Here is a 19,067-nt window from a genome sequence, read left to right on the forward strand (position 1 = left end):
TTAATTAGCGACCGGGACTACTCTCAAGCTTGGCAGAACCCTGTGATGTATTTATGATTCTAAGTATCCCACTCATACTTTTTGACAACTTTTTTCTCGCTTTAATGTGTTTCCATAAACAATGTCATAACCAAGAACATGATGTGAGTTTTCAAATCCATGGCATATAACGTTATTATGTTTTGCTCTATGTACATCTATAGATGTGGATGAATGTTCCAGCAGTCCCTGTCAACATGGTGGTACCTGTTATAATGGTCAGAATTTCTATACTTGTACTTGTCCACCAGGTTGGACCTCTACAAACTGTGAACTAGGTAAGTTTTACAAGACTTATGAAAAAAAAAATCTTCTTCAGTGTAACAAAGTAAATAGCATCCTCTATCAGTTTAACACTGTGCTTTGTAAAATTACCGTTTGTATACCTGGTGATTCATTTTTAGCCATTGCGGCCAGGTGTATTTGATCAGTGTATGCTATGGTTTGATAACCCCAGTATAACAGAAGGGGAAAATGAGGCCACGATTGATATGTTTAGATTTTGACACCATACATGTATCATAATTTTGAGGAGAAGCCCAGTAAAACGCCAGGGATTTAACTCAGGTACATGGTACCTTCTTACTATCTTTCACAAAAACACTTTGAATTAATGCAGATGTGATATTATTACTTTGGTAGTTGAGCCTTCAGTTTACTAAGATAGACACAAACTAATACTATTGTAGCAACATGTTGATACAACAATGATAAGCTATTGAATGGATGTTGGTTTAATTATAGTCTCAGTAGGGAGGGTTTGCAAAAGTTTTATTGACAGAGTTCCATAAACTTGCAGTATACTGTTTTGGGACTTCCAATGTTTACACTATGTTGATTACATGGTGATTAGAATCACACAACAGAGGAACCGCTATCATCCGCTTGTGTAGTCTACCACATTGAAGAACAATAGATTTAGTTTGTGTCTATCTTAAACCAAAGCCTGGATTACTAGTCTAAGAGTAATAAATTCATTCTCTTTTGTTTTATTCTTCAGATATTAATGAATGTAACAGCAATCCATGTCTGAATGGAGGTTCATGTTACAATGAACAGAACAAATATACATGTACATGTCCACCAGGCTGGACAGGAACTAACTGTGAACACGGTAAGAACTGTTACATCTTGTAGGGTCTAGGTTATATCTATACTACATATATTATGTTTTGAAAATGTCTCTGTGGCACATTTGAAATGTTCTCTGTTCCATATCAAGATTTTTCTTTGCTTCTTTTTGAAATTTTATTTACTGCAACTTTCAAGTTTGATTGCTGCATGTTAGAATTTTTATTTACTTAATGTTTAAAAATGTTAGTTTCTACTACTTGTAAGTTTGTAATGGTTTTGCAGCATGTTGGAAATTTTCTGTGCTTCATGTGTTCACCCCTCTGAAACACATGAAACTTCAGTAGTGATACACTGAAACCTTAGGTTAACATTGTATTTACTGTAGCTTACAAATTTGAAATAATTATTGCAGCATATTCAAACTTTTGTTAGAAATTTATTTGTAATGCATGTTTGAAATTTACTTTGCTTTCTTTACCAAATTATCAAATTATCATACAGAACTAATTTTTGAATCGACAGGATAATTACATTGATATCAATTTTTAACTTGTGACTTTAGCTCCAAGATTTGTCGGACATTGAGGACATAGAAATGAATCTTTTAATCTTTTTATTTTTCCAGATATTGATGAATGTTTTAGTGAACCTTGTCAGAATGGTGGAACTTGTGAAAATGGAAGAAACTCATATCAATGTTTCTGTCAGCAAGGCTGGACTGGTGTCAACTGTGAAAATAGTAGGTTTTTAATTTGAACTCTGGACAATAAATATATAGAAAATGTAGGATTTCAGATATATTTGGGTTTGGGAAATACATATTGTAGTCAATTGTACTGTTTGACTTTTGATAAATATACCATCTATTTTTTCAAGTGAAATAAAATTCAGAGAACGGAAAGGGAAGGGGAATATTTAGAACTTGAGTAGGTAACTACATATTTGTGTTCATGACAACCAAAACATTTTTTCCTTGCTCTGGAATCATATCTTGTATTATTTCCAAACTCAAAGTAAAATTGAACTTAGTATATTTTTGGCAAACTAAGGTTCTTCAGCTGTTATTGTCTATGGGTCAAATATGTAAACTTGTCTTTATGACTGTATTTGTGTTGTTGGTGAATTGTCAGTTTAATCTTAATAAAGCCATGTACAATAAGTGTTAAGGAGAGGAAGAGACAAGTTTGCTTGAAAATGAAAGTAGTTTGAATCACTCCAAGTTTTGCTGTGTGGAAGCTTGTTCTTGGTCCTTTTGAGATCATTACAGAAAGTTGGAGTTCACCATTTTGTTTTCAACGAAATCGTTAACTTATTATTTTCACATAGAGTTAACACATTATTTGGTGGCCATTTTGAAATACAATATGGATGGATGAATAAAGTTTTAGATCATTCTCTTCTTTGTAGAAATATAGCATGGTGACCACCAATTTTCCTTCTTGATTTTAACTGTGTGTCAGTTTACCTTTTCTTGTACAAAGTAACAGCAAAAGTTTATGACAACTTTTATTCCTTCGGTACATACTATGTTATTACTATAGTTGTGTGACATATTTAATGACATCTGACGTTTATCTTCCAGACGTGAATGAATGTGCTAGTCAGCCATGTTTGAATGGTGGTTCCTGTAGAGACGGCACCAATGGCTACACTTGTAGTTGTTTACCAGGCTGGATTGGTGCTCATTGTGAGGCTGATATTGATGAGTGTCGCAGTGAACCATGTCTCAATGGTGCTGCTTGTCTCAACTTACAGAACAAATACAGCTGTTCTTGTGCCCCAGGATGGGAAGGTGTTACCTGTGAATCCAGTAAGTTATCAGACATTTTCATTTCCAATTTTTTCACTTTGATTTAATGTTTGTCGTTCTTTTTGAAAACTGAGTAAAAATCAAGATAGAAAGTATGTCCCTTCTGAAGCTCTAAACTTGGTCATGTACAAGTCAAATAAAATGCTATGTCTGACTGTATATTCATAAACACAACAGTAATATTTTCAAATACATTTTACTTATTTACTCCAGATATCAATGAGTGTGCCAGCAATCCCTGCTACAATGGCATCTGCACAGACCTCGTCAATGCATACACATGTACCTGTACACCAGGATGGACTGGTTTTAACTGTGAGACTGACATCAATGAATGTCTAAGTCAGCCATGTCTGAATGGTGGATCATGCGCCAATGGTGCTGATAAATACACATGTCAGTGTCTACCTGGATGGACTGGTATCAATTGTGAAGACGGTATGTATCACTTTTATTGAAAGTAGTAGTTATAACCATTGTAAATCTCTTAGTTCCAGTTTGCCTTTATCTAGACAACAGTAAACTAGTGACTGACCTTTGAAATATTTGTTAATATGGCAGGCAAATATGACTTAAAAGTGTAAGAAAGAATCAGTTTTGTGGTTAAACTACATTGTATTACACTTGGTGTACACTGACAGTGACAGACTTTAATACAATGTATTTTTTATACAACTGATTTTTGTGTAAACTTTGTGAATCCTGTCAAAGAATATTTTAGTGACACATCTCAGGTGGAAGATGCAATTAATTTAATAATCAGTATATAATAAAAGTCTCTTATCAGACTGTAAAACACTTGAAAAGAAAAGTGGCAATTTTTTGAACAAAAATTGTCATATTTTCGAAGCTGAATTTTTTTCACGGTATAACAATAATTGATCACACTACAGTAGAGCCCTATTTTTCACAAAGAGACTAGAAATTCTGAAGATTATTTTTTACCAGTTTCACCCAGCTGCGAGCACAAAGCACTCACTATGAAAGCTTTTGAAAGCTCAAGCCTCGTTTACTTGTTGCCACTAGATGGCATAGTAGCAGATTGGAATATTGGCGTATTAAAGTGTGAACATTAATTTATACCACCCTCATTATTTTATTCCCTAGATGTGAATGAGTGTCTAAGCAACCCCTGTCAGAACGGTGCTACCTGTACTAATCTACAGAATGCATACACTTGTGCATGTGCTGCTGGATGGACTGGAGTCAACTGTGAAATTGGTAAGTGTGCAATATTATCATGTACAAGGTTTGGGATGGTGAAAATTTGGTACACAGATTTATTTATACCAAGTAAAAACATTCTGAGGTATGTAATGGTTGATGTGATGAAAATGTATCATGATTTTAATAGAAGGTTTAAGATGACAAAAAATCTTCCTTTTTTTTGCCATTTGAACTAATTACAAATTAGGCCCATGATGTAGGTAACATTTGTTGATATGTTAAATTTCAGTGATCGAGGGTTAAGACATTTCCAAATAGTATTAAGAGTCAATGAACATTCATTTTTGCCGCATACATTTAGGAGATACATTTGAAATGATTGCCAGTGACTTTATTAATTGGTGTTATTTTGTGTCCATCCTCAGAAATCAATGAATGTAGTAGTAACCCTTGTCAGAATGGTGGTGTGTGTCTGAACAGTAACAATAGATACACATGTCAATGTCCAGCTGGATTCACAGGATATAATTGTGAAATTGGTAAGTTTTATCACACTTTATTTTCTTTTAAGAATCACGCACACTGTGCTATACAACCAGATTTATTTTGTATGTATAATACTTATGACCCACTGAAGAGAGTGTCTTAGTCCTCGTCCAAGTGTTTTTGTTTTAAAAATGTATGGTTTTGTGATGGTATTATAGACAAATTCTCTGTCTAAAGTTGTAAAACTTGCATGATATATAATTACAGAACTCTTACAAAAAACATTGTTCTTTTTATATAGGTTGCTTTTATGAAAGTTGTTGATGAGCATGATTTAGAAATTATTGATGTTGATTTTCTCATGACAGTCTAATTATTGCCTTTACTTACAGATATTGATGAGTGTGCCAGCAACCCATGTACTGGTTTGTCTACATGTCTCAACCTTGTCAATAGATATCAGTGTGTGTGTCCCCCTGGTTGGACTGGTATCACCTGTGAAACAGGTAAGAATAACGTAACCTTACATTTCAATGTACACAATCGCAAGTGTGTATGTGTGTCCCCCTGGTTTGACTGGTGTCTAATTTGAAATTGGTAATGATATGAATGTAACCTTGAATTCAACGGTATGCAGTGATCAACATATGTGTGTGGATCCCTCTGGTTGAACCTGTTTCAATTTTGAACTTGGTAAAAAGAAAAACTTAGTCTTGAGTTACAATGTATACAGTGATAAGTGTGTGTGTCCCCCTGTTTGAACTAGTATCAGTTGTATGTGAAACAGGTATTTCAATGACTTTTAAATGTTTGTTGTGTACCATAATCACTGTGTGTGTCTTCCCCCCCCCCCCCCCCCCCACCTCCGGCAATTGTAGATTTTAGTGATGATTATGGTTCCCCAGCTGTGTAGGTGAAAGTCTTTATGTGACATATTCATAATGACGTTTGATGACACATACTTTTCTACTGTTTATTTGTAGATATTAATGAATGTGCCAGCAATCCATGTGTTAATGGTGCAACCTGTATCAATGGCCAAAACCAATACACATGTTTGTGCGTTACTGGTTGGTCTGGTATCAATTGTGAAATCGGTAAGTATATAAAGACATTATAATATCGATCTTTATCCTGAATGAAAAAGAGTGAGTTGAGAGTTAGAGAGAGAGAGAGAGAGAGAGAGAGAGAGAGAGAGAGAGAGAGAGAGAGAGAGAGAGAGAGAGAGAGAGAGAGAGAGAGAGAGAGAGAGAGAGAGAGAGAGAGAGAGAGAGAGAGAGAGAGAGAGAGAGAGAGAGAGAGAGAGAGAGAGAGAGAGAGAGAGAGAGAGAGAGAGAGAGAGAGAGAGAGAGAGAGAGAGAGAGAGACAGACAGACAGACAGACAGACAGACACAGAGACAGAGACAGAGACAGAGACAGAGACAGAGACAGACAGACAGACAGACAGAGAGACAGAGACAGAGAGAAGGAAAGAGAGACAGAGACAAGCAGACAGAGACAGACACAGAAATGAAGTTGGTTTTTATACTTTGAATATACATGCCATCTTCATGTTCATTTTTGTTTGTTTGCAGATATCAATGAATGTTCCAGCCTACCCTGCCAGAATGGAGCTACCTGTATCAATGGATTTAATGAATATACCTGTGTATGTGAACTTGGCTTCACTGGTACTAACTGTGAAATTGGTAAGTTATAAGAACTAAACATATGTTATAAAGCACAAAATAGTATGATTATATGTATGCAGCAACTGAAATTAAAAAAAGGAGAATTTTCTACCGATAACATCAATCATACATATCATAATATAATTTATTTTTTGTATGAATTATATATATTTTTCATCTGATCAATTTACTACTTCCTTTATTCTTTTATGCAAAATTGATTCTGTAGAAAACTGATTTTGATTATTTTCAAATTTTAATTTTTTTTTCATTTCATTTTTCAGAAATCAATGAGTGTTCATCTAACCCATGTCAAAATGGAGGATTTTGCTTGAATGGTGTGAACCAGTACCAATGTCAATGCCAACCTGGATGGACTGGTTACAACTGTGAAATTGGTATGTTGGATTGTAACAAAGTTTTATGTGTCCTTTTTTTGTTAAATTTGTCATAACACCCCCCCCCCCCCAAAAAAAAAGAATTAATAGAATTTTTAGCACTGTACAAATATACTTTGTCATCTTTTGTTTGAAATTAAACTTGTCTAGAGAATGGTTGTAATACTTTGTATTTTTACGGATTTAAAATCTTAGTTTGCCTATTTCCACAGTAATATATCACTCTGTAGATTCAAAACAGCAAATTTTTAAAATAGAAATAAATAAATAAATTCTCAACAAAAAGTTAAGTCTATGCAGTATTAGTTTCTGGATGTAAATATATCACTAATATTATGTATTCTGGTAACAACTTCACAAACGGTGGTCACTGTTTATTAAATATCATTTTTAACTCAGTTATTTTTACTTTTCTGCTTTTGTTTGTAGATGTGAATGAGTGTGCCAGCAATCCATGTAGGAATGGTGCAACTTGTAATAACCTACAGAATATGTATACATGTGAATGTGCAGCCGGCTGGCAGGGATACAACTGTGATGGAGGTATGTATTGTAATCGTTATCAAATCGATACTTAGTAAGACTATAATAGTGTAGGGTTGTACTTGAATTGTTAGTACACTTTATGTAGTACCCAGTCACCTCTTTATAATGAACTTATTTGGAGACATGAGAAAAATTTATTTTTGTAAATTGTTCATGTTGTAACCTTGTCTTCGTAACACACTCATTTTGAGATACAGTGTATGTGAAAAGATTGTTATAATGAAGTGTTCGTTATTGTGAAATGTGTACTTTGTTGGGAACATAAGTTAATGAAACATGAACGGAAGTTTGTTAGAACAGAATGTTCACTATAACTAGAGTTCATTACAGGGAAGCATGCACTCTGTTGGAAATATAATTTCAGGGGAGATGGAAAGGTGTTTGCATTTCAAATGCTGATACAGGGTTAGAAACATTATGGGGTGCCTGAAATGTCTGTTTAAGTCTAGGTTTTAGTAATATCTGAGGAAATTAATGATTGTATTTCTTTTCTTCATTAGATGTAAATGAATGTGAAAGTAATCCATGTGCCAATGGTGGAAGCTGTGTTGATGAGCCCAATGGATATAGATGTATTTGTGTGCCAGGATGGCAAGGAGTCCGCTGTTCTATCGGTAGGTTTAACATCTCTTAATGGTAAAAAAGTATCGCAAAACATCACATGCAAGTGTTGGGAAGAAGTTTGTGGAAGAAATTGCCTGCTGGTTTTAAAGTTAACTGTTACAAGTCAACATTCATCAATTGTTCTTTAGTATTCATTCTTAAGAAGGCACACTACACTTCCCTCTCAGCACATTGTACCATAAATTATAAATAAAACAGTTCACCAGATGCAGTAAATGAATGTGTATATATGTATAGTATACTGTCCAAGCATTCTACATTCTTGGCAAGAGAACCCAAGCTATAACATTCGTATTGGTTTATTTTCATTTTCAGATATTGATGAGTGTTCCAGTGGTCCATGTAAGAACGGCGGTACCTGTGCTAATATGGTGAACAGGTATGAATGTACTTGTCCTATTGGCTTTGCTGGCATCAACTGTGAATACGGTGAGTTTATTAAATGCACATTTTGACTTATACTGATCTAGATTTAAAGAAGGTAAACATACAAAGTGCAAGTCTCCACTGAGACTATATAAGACATTGGAAACTGGGCTTTCAGCAAACTAAGATAGACACAAACTAAAACTGTTGTTGTGACATGTTGATATAAGTTATTGAATGGACTTTGGTTTAATTGTACCCAGAGTTGGATGGCATGTTGATGGTTCCCGTGATCCTGCAGTGTAAAGTTTTTGGGGACTTCCAATGTTTAAACTATCTTGATTACAGTGTGAATATATCTGCATTTCTGATGACTTCCATGATTTTGTAGTGTACATTTTTAGGGACTTTGTATCTATCTTCTAATCTTAAAGTTTGGTTTCCATAGTAACTGTGTATATATATATATAAGTCAGTTTAATCAATGGATTTAGGTAGTGCTATACATGATAATGGATTTATGTATTCACAATTCAAAATATGTATTGAACCTTAGAGACAAAATGATTACTATGAAATATGAAAAATTTAGAAGTATTTTTTTTCTTATTGGCTGAAATAACCATAAAGTTATTTAAAGTACCTACTGCATTAAGAGAGTAATTAATAGTGTGAGAAATTTCAAAAAGTAAATGAATGTTTTATTAATTTGTACATTTCAGAAATCAATGAATGCGACAGTAACCCATGTTTGAATGGTGGTATATGTTATGATAACCTCAACTTCTATGTGTGTTCATGTGCTCCTGGATTCTCTGGTGATAACTGTGAAATTGGTAAGTTCTTTTCCAAGTCAGTCCGTTGTCATAGCAGTACTCCGCTGTTGCATCATGGGACTCAGCAGATATACATATTATGCATTAGATGCACACTAAATATTCATGACTATCTGAAGGTCATTAGTAGTTAGGAGTCATGAATATTCAGTGTTCATCTGATACATGTGTATGTCAGCTAAGACCCATGAGGTTGTAGTGTATCACTGAAGGAACAAACAAGATGAAAAAAGTTTCAATTTAGTGTTTCTTGGCAATCAAGTAAGATTTAATGAATGTGAAATCATGAAGTGGCTCTCGAGAACACAAAGTTTATGAAAATACTTTCTTTTTGTATTTCCTGAAGTGGCATTCAACTTTAAAGTCACCATATTTTTATTCCTGATCAGTTTTCGCAACCAAGTCTTTAAATAAGCTGTCGATTTAGTAAATGTATATCAGTCTGTAAGTTGAACTGTTGTCATATGCATGTACTAGAAATACAAAAATTTGACAAAACTTTCTTTTTTCTGATTTCAGAATTGAACGAATGTAACCCCAATCCTTGTAGGAACGGTGGTCAGTGTATCGATGGTGTAGATGGTTTCACCTGTATTTGTGCTGCTGGCTATGTTGGTTTTACTTGTGAAAGGAATGTCAATGAGTGTGCTAGTAGCCCCTGTCTCAACGGTGGCATATGTACGGATGGCATCAATGGTTATGTCTGTACTTGTTCTGGATATAGCGGTATTAACTGTGAAATTGGTAAGTCATACTTAAACCACACACAAGCCAAGTTGAACACATTCAAAAACAAATATATGGTGTTTGTGCCCTGGCTGATACCACACACAAGCCAAGTTGAACACATTTAAACAAAAAATATGGAATTATACCCGTCTTGATACCACATGCAAGACAAGTTGAACATGTTCATACCAAGTCTATTGGATTTATACCCTGGTTGATACCACATGCGAGCCAAGTTGAACATGTTCAAACCAAATATATGGGATTTATACCCTGGTTGTTCTAACAGTTCTTCAAGACAACACACATTGACTGATTTGTTCTGTACGGAGGCTTAATGAGGACACAGGAGTAGTTTTTTTACCAGCGGCAGTAATTTTTTTTACAGTGGCAGTAGTTTTTTTTACAGTACCAGTAGTTTTTTTACAGTACCAGTAGTTTTGTTTACAGTGGCAGTAGTTTATTTTACAGTGCCAGTAATTGTTTTATAGTGGCAGTAATTTTTTTTACAGTGCCAGTAATTTTTTTTACAGTGCCAGTAATTTTTTTTACAGTGGCAGTAATTTTTTTTACAGTGCCAGTAATTTTTTAGTGCCAGTAATTTTTTTCATAGTGGCAGTAATTTTTTTTACAGTGCCAGTAGTTTTTTTTACAGTGGCAGTAATTTTTTTTACAGTGCCAGTAATTTTTTTTACAGTGCCAGTAATTTTTTTTAAATTGCAGTAATTTTTTTTACAGTGGCAGTAATTTTTTTTACAGTAGCAGTAGGTTTTTTTTTACAGTGGCAGTAGTTTTTTTTACCATGGCAGTATTTTTATTCTTTTAGTTTATACACAACGGTCCGAAACATAGATTCAGTCTATAGACCTGTTGTCGGTTCCAAGATGCATTGCGTGTCTCTCCATACAGTGCCATTTATTCTGTACACGCGGAGGGGTTTGCACGCTACTCAGGGGGATGGTTGTCACGTGACGGTACCCTGGGTTTACCCGTAAAGTCAAGTTTAAAACAGTGTTGCAAGTGTTCTTAGAGTCACGTTTAAAACAATGTTGCAAGTGTTAGGACAGAATGAGTGATAGAATAATAACATTCACAATAAATAATGGACTCAAACATGCCAATGGTTTACACATGATGGTTAAGTAATAAATTACAGGTACAGAAAATTGTAATAATGATATGTCAGTTGTTTCCATTTTTGTGTGTATTTGTGCATTGTGTATTGTTTGGTCTGACTATTGGTAACATATAAATAGGTAAGTACACAATTCCCAAGCAAATAAAAATTAAAATGGCCAGATTTAACATACAGCCACTGGAAAATCTTCAGTTAGCAAGGGCCATGTAGGGCCATACCTTATCAGTTGTCATCAACAATTATAGTTTGAAGTATGAGTCATAATATTCAAAGTCACCATTACCTTTCACAATTAATGCCATATTGCTTTAACTTCCTGATTTTCATAAATTATGCTTGCGAAGGATATCCTCCAAAAGTTTTCTTCATTCAACTGGAAATTACCTGTGACCTAAGGGTGTTGTCAGTTCTCATCTTTGACTTGAACTGACAAGGTTTCTTACTTCACTTGTGTTTGCCTTGCATGAATGAAGAAAAATAGTGGGGGACAATATCTAATAATAACTTTCTATCCAGTGACAAAAATGTCTTTTTAATCATGCTCTAAGAAAGACCCAAATTGAGATGATGGTTATTACTATTGTACTGTTATTGTGACATACATTCAGTTACAAGAGACAGCGTGTGGTTTTGCCAAGTGAATATAGTTTTAACAGAAATGTCAACCGTGACAAATCTTTCAGACTACAAAACTCATATTTGAATCATTACATATTTTTGTACTCTACTTCACCAGAAATAAATGAATGTGCCAGCTACCCATGTCAGAATGGTGCCACATGTCAGAATTTGATCAACGACTACCGATGTGATTGTATGCCAGGATGGACTGGATATCATTGTGAAACTGGTGAGTATGATCGACTTTTAACATGACACATATCAGTACATAGCGCCCTCTAGTGGTAGAGGAGGAAATTGAACTTACCATTAAATAACACTCTCTGGTGAGAGCTTTGAAAGTGTAACATCGCAGCTAGCACCATCTGGTGACAGATGTTCTAGTTTAACACACACATGAATATCGCCCTCTGGTGAGAGATGTGTAAGTTTGATACACCCTCATGAGAACAGAATCTATTAAATCTCTTTGAATATGCCATCAGTAGTGACTTCAGTGCAGTCATATTTACAGTAGAAAATCTCAAATGTTCCATTTTCTCAATGGAAGTAGATTTGATCAAACCAGTATGTAAATCACTTTCCTGTTAACTTTGTACCTGATTTATATATATGTTTTTGTATTTAGACATCAATGAATGTTCAAGTAGTCCATGTTTGAATGGAGGTATATGCTTCAATCAGGAGAATGCCTACTTATGTGTTTGCCCTACTGGATGGACAGGAGTGAACTGTGAAACAGGTAACATTCATCAATCTATTAGTTTATTATGTATGTATGGATGTGTGTGTATGTATGTATGTATATGTATGTATGTATGTATGTATGTATGTATGTATGTGTATGTATGTATGTATGTATGTATGTATGTATGTATATATGTATGTATGTATGTATGTATGTATGTATGTGTGTATGCGCATGTATATATGTGTGACATGCATACATGTCCAAATGAATGAACGAATGAATGAATAATCAAATATGACATATTGTGATCATTATCATTTACCAAGTATTTAAGTGGTTCAACATTAACATAAATGTTTTTGTTAACATGTTATATCATAGATACATTATGCAACATGTATCAACTATAATGCATCAATATCTCCATATAATTATATTTCAGCTATTGGTTGCCAAGTCAACTACACCATTGCAGCTGGTGGCACCCTTGAAATCCACTCACCCAACTACCCATCCAACTACAGGAACAATGAATACTGTCGCTGGTTTATTACCGCACAAAATGGTCGACGCATGAAAATCCAGTTTGTGGATTTCTTGTTGGAGAATCGCTACGATTATGTCGATATTGGTAATGGTGTGAATATCAATGATATGGGCTCTAGAGTCAGACATCTGTATGGTAAAGATACACCAAGTGATTTCACTACTGTGTCCAATAGAATCTGGATCACCTTCCAGTCCGACAGCTCCAAGACAGAACGTGGTTTCTCTCTTGCTATTGAGGATGAATTTGCACCAGGTAGGGATATACTTTTAGGTCTTTCTAAATTTGTTTTATCTACATGTAGGATGTAATACTTTTTTTGAAATGAATTAATGATGATGCCTTTGTTTATCTCGGTCTATCTCACACAGTTTCACAAGTGTGAGAACTTGGTCTCTTCGAAATACTGTCAGCTGTTTTCAAGTCTTTTCGGGCCAAGGACAGTACAAATGTATATCTAAACCAGTTTCATTTGTCTATTTGCAGAAATTGATGTTTGTATGAGTAATCCATGTTTGAATGGAGGTGTATGCAGTCACATTGGTATTAATAGTTACAGCTGTTCATGCGGCGCCAACTGGAATGGCACCAACTGTCAGTATCCATCAGGTATGTGTGTTAAAGGCCAGGGATTCAATCCCAGGTTCTCATATCAATGTATTATATTATCAGTGTATATAAAGCTTACATAGGATCATTTTTTTGTTCTGCACCAAAGTTTTTTTATAGCTGTTTTTCACTCTCAAGTGCAAACCAAATGGGAACAGGCTCTTTAAAAGCCAAGGGTTTCAAATCTTAACAGTGGAACCGTAAGAATTATATACGATCATTCTTTTGTTCAGGACCAAGGTTTTCTATGGCTCCACCAGACAACTGTTTTACACATCTAAATTTCATTTTATTTGGAATTAGGCTTTGGATTAAAAGTGGGTAGTTGTTTCGGATTTTCAATTAATAAAACAACTTTACTATGTTGAGTGTGAATCAATCACATCCATGTTTGTAACTCATTAATTGCAAATAAACTATTTAAAAAATGTGTGAAAATTGTTTATTTTGAACTGATACGTATAAAACAAACAATTCAAATGGTAGACAAACTAATAGAACATCGCCAGCTCAAAGCGTAACATCAGGGTTCCTAATGCTTTTGGAAAATCATGGAATTTTTAAAGGACTCCAGGAAACACCTGAATAAATGCAATCAACTCCTCAAAAAATGAGAGACTGACTGATCGATGTTACTATCACAAAGTGTTCATTAGAATTAGATAAGTGAGGTGTGTTGACAAATAAAATGTATTTTACTATTCAACAACCCTGGAATGTGACCAAAATTGAACTGAAAAGTTATGGAATTTTATTCGACTTTAAGTGTGTGAACACTGAAAATGTGACAATTTTCTTGTTCATATCTGACTGGAATGTGCCATTTATATCTTATAGAGAGCAACCAATGTGGTTACTCCCCATGTAAGAATGGAGCTAACTGTGTGAATGTTGGTAATACTTTCAACTGTGTATGTCTTGCTGGCTGGACTGGCAAAAACTGTGAATTTGGTGAGTATAAACTAAGGCTGTATTTACATGACTCGACAATAATTTCAAATAAAAAGTCTAAAATTCAGCAATGTTATTTTTGTTTCAGTGCATTTCCATTGTTTACAGCATAATAGACCCTCTGATATTTTTTGGCCATTTACATGGAAATACCAAAGAAGGAACGAATTGAAAATTATATTGTTGTATCATGCACAAACATATACAGCTATAAATACATCATCGATGGGGGTCATTCCTGATATCCAATATTTGTGTTTTGAAATTGTTCTGTTTTTGGTCGTGTACAGAACTAAATTTGCTTTTAAATCTTTACTTTTTGCATCTTTACTTGGACTCCATTTTAGAATGAGAATGAACCATTTGAAAAACAATTGACTTTTAGGAACATTTTTGTCTGAGACTGTTCATTTCATCTACAGACTACAATGAGTGTGACAGCTCACCCTGTCAGAATGGCGCCACATGTGAAAACGGATACAATCAATATACTTGTTTGTGCCAGGCTGACTATTCTGGATTAAATTGTGAAATTCAAGCAGATACAGAAACCTGTAAGACCAGCGTTTGTTGGAATGGTGGTACATGTCGGTATGTCAACAAGATTTATCAGTGTACATGTCCTTCTGGTTACACTGGCCAATACTGTGAAATTGGTAAGTATACTGTGTGTTTAAGGTAGAAGGCACCTCAGAGATGAATTTCACAGTAAATCAAAGTTCTTATCATTTTTCCAAACTTCTGGTCCTTTTGAAATAATAAATATTAAAAAAAATTGGAGGTGCTCAGGTCCATCATCTTGTTTTCAAGGAAATCAACAATACTTTACTTTCCCATTGAGTTATAAACACAGTATTAGGAGGCCATATTGGATTCTAAAATGATTTAATTTTTATAAAATTTTGACCTCTATTTAAAAAATTTGTATGGTAACCCCTGATTTTTTAATTTTAAATTAAAGAATGGATTGGAATTTTCTTGAACAAAGTAACGGTAAAAGTTTCAACAGATTATTTCAGTTCATTTCATGTACTAGATATGTCTTCCAGATGGAGTCTTAGGATGCTGGGCCAAGCTTTTCATATAATACTAATTTTATATATAAGATAAAATCTTGAACCATTTTGTCAAGTTCAGTCTGCACTCTGTTACGATCTTTATACAATAATGTATATTAAGTGTTTCCTCATCATGCTTTGGTTAATACAATAGCATAATATATGTTCTTCAGTCTTGCTATGACAATGTATGTACTGTGACAACTTGTAATGACATTGTCAGTTTACCAGTAGAACACTGCCTCTCAAAATAATCAACAACAAACATTAAAAAAAAAAAAGTAATATTAGAAAATTTGTCTCGGAAACTGTCCTAACTCATTGTATTTATGTTTCAGATACAAATAAATGTCGTTCCAGTCCATGTCAAAATGGTCAGTGTACGGACAAAGAAAATGGATATGAGTGTACCTGTAATCCCAACTGGTCTGGAGCAAATTGTGATGTCCAAGGTAAGTCAACTTATACAGTGTACTTGTAGCTCTTGAATATACATAGCATGATTTGATAACCTGAAAGCATTTGACGGCAAAATTTCAGTCTTGTTCACCGTTTGATAGAAGGCACTGCTTATTGTGATCAAGTCATTAAGTGACACGGTGCCATCTATCATAGAGTGAACAAACCAAACTACCATATATCGTGTGTATTGGTTAAAATGTTTTAGTACTCATAACCATACCACACCAATTGAACTTCCACAATACTTACAGCTCTTTTTTTTATGTGAACGGTGTGTAGAGATTAAAATGTCATCTATTCACATACTAGAATAGTGTTCTATCAGAAAATAAGCACACAAATACTATTTTCAAATTAATGATAAGTTTCATGCAGTGTATGAAGTTACTGTTCAAGTGTACGCGGCCCCTCATGGCCCATTTCAAAACAACAATGAGCATACTCATGAATGAAAATTTCTATTCACAGAATCAAAAACTCTTTCGATGCGAATCTGTGAACTCCGAGTCCATGAATATTCATTCTGAAATTAGCAGAGTTGTACAATAGTTTGGGTTTACACAGTTTACAGTTTTTTATATTATGAGATAACTTCTTCCACAATCTTTAATCTACACAAATTAATTGATTTTTGTATTATGTAACTTTTAAAAAAGGAATATTATGAAATTAAACGAAAATCCGTAAATTATGAAACTTTCATTTAAAGGGTACTTATACAACCACATACAAATTGAATTAAATTTAATGTAGTTAAATTGTGATTTGATTGAATTAATTTTTGTATTTTTATTATTTTGATTACAGGTTCAAGTGGCTGTGGTGATATTAGTCCTTGCAGCAATGGTGGTACTTGTTCCTTTAACGGAGAAATTCATTGTGCCTGTCAACCAGGTTACACAGGGCAATGGTGTCAAACCAGTACGTGTATACCAACCTTGTTTTACATGTAGCTTGAGAGTAATATGTGGTATTTGCATTAAAGGGAACACCACTAGAAATAAAAGCATTTTTCTATAATTTGAAATACTGGAGAATCATTTCATGATTTCACATCATGAAAGTTTTTATGTGAGAGCCAAGGAACACCAAATTGAAACTGAACTGTCATGACTCTTTCAGAATTAATTAAATTCTCTATTGAAGACTTCAAGGCTTACATGGACTGTGTCGTCTATAAAGACTTGTTTTTAACTGAGAATTGTTTTGGGGTTCTTAAACAAAGTAACAGCAAAAGTTTGAATTGAACAACCTAATTTTTGTTTGTTTTGTTTGTACAACTGTTGTAACAGAAATTTTCACAAATACCACATGACCACATACAGTATTGGCAAATCACAATGTGGGAAACGACTTACAGACATTAGTACAATACATATTAAATACTTATTTTCTTTGTTTACAGACATTGATAACTGTGCACCAGACGCAGCAGGAGCAAGCAGGTGTATTGCAAATCAGGGTATATGCATAGATGAAGTGAATGACTATAAATGTGTCTGCTTTGACGGGTACGAAGGACTTCGCTGTGAAACAAGTGAGTAGAACAGATTAAATTTACAGCCAAATTTACGTTGTATTTGGTGTTTAGTGATCAAACACATTAGATATTTAAGAAAAGTCGGATTGCATCTATTAATCCTGACTGTCTCACTCGTTCCTCACATTTTTTTTTCTACATACATACATACATACATACATGCATACATACATGCATACATACATACACACATACATGCATACATACATACATACATACATACATACATACATACATACACACATACATACATGCATACATACATACATACATACATGCATACATACATACATACATGCATACATACATACACACATACATACATACATACATACATACATACATACATACATACATGCATGCATACATACATACATGCATGTCAAACCAGGTGTAAACTTACATAACATTGTAATTTCTACCAATCAAATATCTAGGAAACCAGATGTAATTCATGTGAATGTATTTTTTGACAGATATCTTTGAATGCAGTGCTAATCCATGTAAGAATGGAGGAGAGTGCATAGACAGACTGGATGGCTATTTATGTGTATGTCCAAATGGCTACACAGGTATTCACTGTGATGAAGGTATGTAACATTTCAAATTTACATCAGTTCCATGTCAACCACTCAAACAGTAGATATCTCTACAGTGATTTGCATAAGTTGAAGGTGATTGGATGTTGTAACATTTTATCAACCAAAGTGATAATAGTTTAGAACTGACATAACTGGTTGACCAATCAGCAAGGACCTAAAACTGCAGAACAAATTCCTATTTTTCTGTTAGTTTTTGGTCTATTTCACTTTTAATTTAGACCAAAATCATGACAAAGAATCCTTCCAAAGTTTATCAAGTGTCATCATTGTGTAAAGCTTGATCATATTTCTTTTAATTTTCAGTGTCAAAATTTGACTCTGTAATTTGATCATAAATCTGTTTATTTCAAATTTCAGAATTTGGTAGAAAAATGATAATTGTACAAATTTCAGTATCAAAATAATTCCATACAAAACATGTCCATATTTCCAGTGTCAAAATTTGATATAAAACATCATATTTATAGAAACTTTCTTTGTCAAAATTAATACAAAATTGTTTTTGTTAGAATATTTTAGTTCATGAATTATGTTTTTTTTTTGCTAACTGAAGTGAAGATTTTAAAGTAGAAATGAATTGGGGACCAGTTTCCTTGAAATATAACGTTCTGAAAATATCTCCAAACTTCATCATATGATGGTAGTTTGTGGTGATCCTTTTGAAATGATATAAGAAATATGTTTGGATTCACCATCTTGTTTCAAAAGAAATCGACTTTTATTTTTTTTCATAGAGTTAACACAGTATTTGGCAGCCATATTGGATTCAAAAATGGCTTAATTTTGATGTCATTTTGGCCAGTTATAAAAAAAGTACTGTGACCCCCACATTTTTTCCTTGATTTGAACAGAGAATGGGTTTCAGTTTTCTTGAATTAAAGTACCAGAAAAATCTTATAAACAGACTCATATTTTATGTTAATATCAAATGTGTTATTCTTTTACCAGTGGACGAGGGAGATAAATCTGATGATACCGGGTACACATTTGCTGGCCAGCCCATCACTTTAGAACCATGGTGGATAGCTGTCATAATAGCCCTTATCATCATCGCACTCTTCCTTATCTTGCTTCTCACTTGCCGACGAAGTGAAAAGTAAGT

General features: G+C 34.0%; 1 protein-coding gene across 1 annotated transcript in view; it reads left to right on the plus strand.

Moving 5' to 3' along the window:
* Positions 1–19,067, plus strand: part of LOC144435696 (uncharacterized) — a 443,695-nt gene that overhangs the window by 417,596 nt on the left and 7,032 nt on the right. Inside the window, exons 66-92 of the mRNA XM_078124303.1 lie at positions 204–317; positions 1,040–1,153; positions 1,739–1,852; positions 2,696–2,923; positions 3,137–3,361; positions 4,031–4,144; positions 4,516–4,629; positions 4,969–5,082; positions 5,560–5,673; positions 6,152–6,265; positions 6,532–6,645; positions 7,075–7,188; positions 7,692–7,805; positions 8,131–8,244; positions 8,904–9,017; positions 9,537–9,761; positions 11,621–11,734; positions 12,134–12,247; positions 12,639–12,998; positions 13,230–13,352; positions 14,190–14,303; positions 14,726–14,959; positions 15,700–15,813; positions 16,631–16,744; positions 17,229–17,360; positions 17,840–17,953; positions 18,914–19,061. Of these exons, the coding sequence (XP_077980429.1) occupies positions 204–317; positions 1,040–1,153; positions 1,739–1,852; positions 2,696–2,923; positions 3,137–3,361; positions 4,031–4,144; positions 4,516–4,629; positions 4,969–5,082; positions 5,560–5,673; positions 6,152–6,265; positions 6,532–6,645; positions 7,075–7,188; positions 7,692–7,805; positions 8,131–8,244; positions 8,904–9,017; positions 9,537–9,761; positions 11,621–11,734; positions 12,134–12,247; positions 12,639–12,998; positions 13,230–13,352; positions 14,190–14,303; positions 14,726–14,959; positions 15,700–15,813; positions 16,631–16,744; positions 17,229–17,360; positions 17,840–17,953; positions 18,914–19,061 (3,841 nt within the window). The remainder of the gene's footprint in view (positions 1–203; positions 318–1,039; positions 1,154–1,738; positions 1,853–2,695; positions 2,924–3,136; positions 3,362–4,030; positions 4,145–4,515; positions 4,630–4,968; positions 5,083–5,559; positions 5,674–6,151; positions 6,266–6,531; positions 6,646–7,074; positions 7,189–7,691; positions 7,806–8,130; positions 8,245–8,903; positions 9,018–9,536; positions 9,762–11,620; positions 11,735–12,133; positions 12,248–12,638; positions 12,999–13,229; positions 13,353–14,189; positions 14,304–14,725; positions 14,960–15,699; positions 15,814–16,630; positions 16,745–17,228; positions 17,361–17,839; positions 17,954–18,913; positions 19,062–19,067) is intronic.

The sequence above is a fragment of the Glandiceps talaboti genome, chromosome 5 (assembly GCF_964340395.1).
Source record: "Glandiceps talaboti chromosome 5, keGlaTala1.1, whole genome shotgun sequence".
Lineage (NCBI taxonomy): Eukaryota > Metazoa > Hemichordata > Enteropneusta > Spengelidae > Glandiceps > Glandiceps talaboti.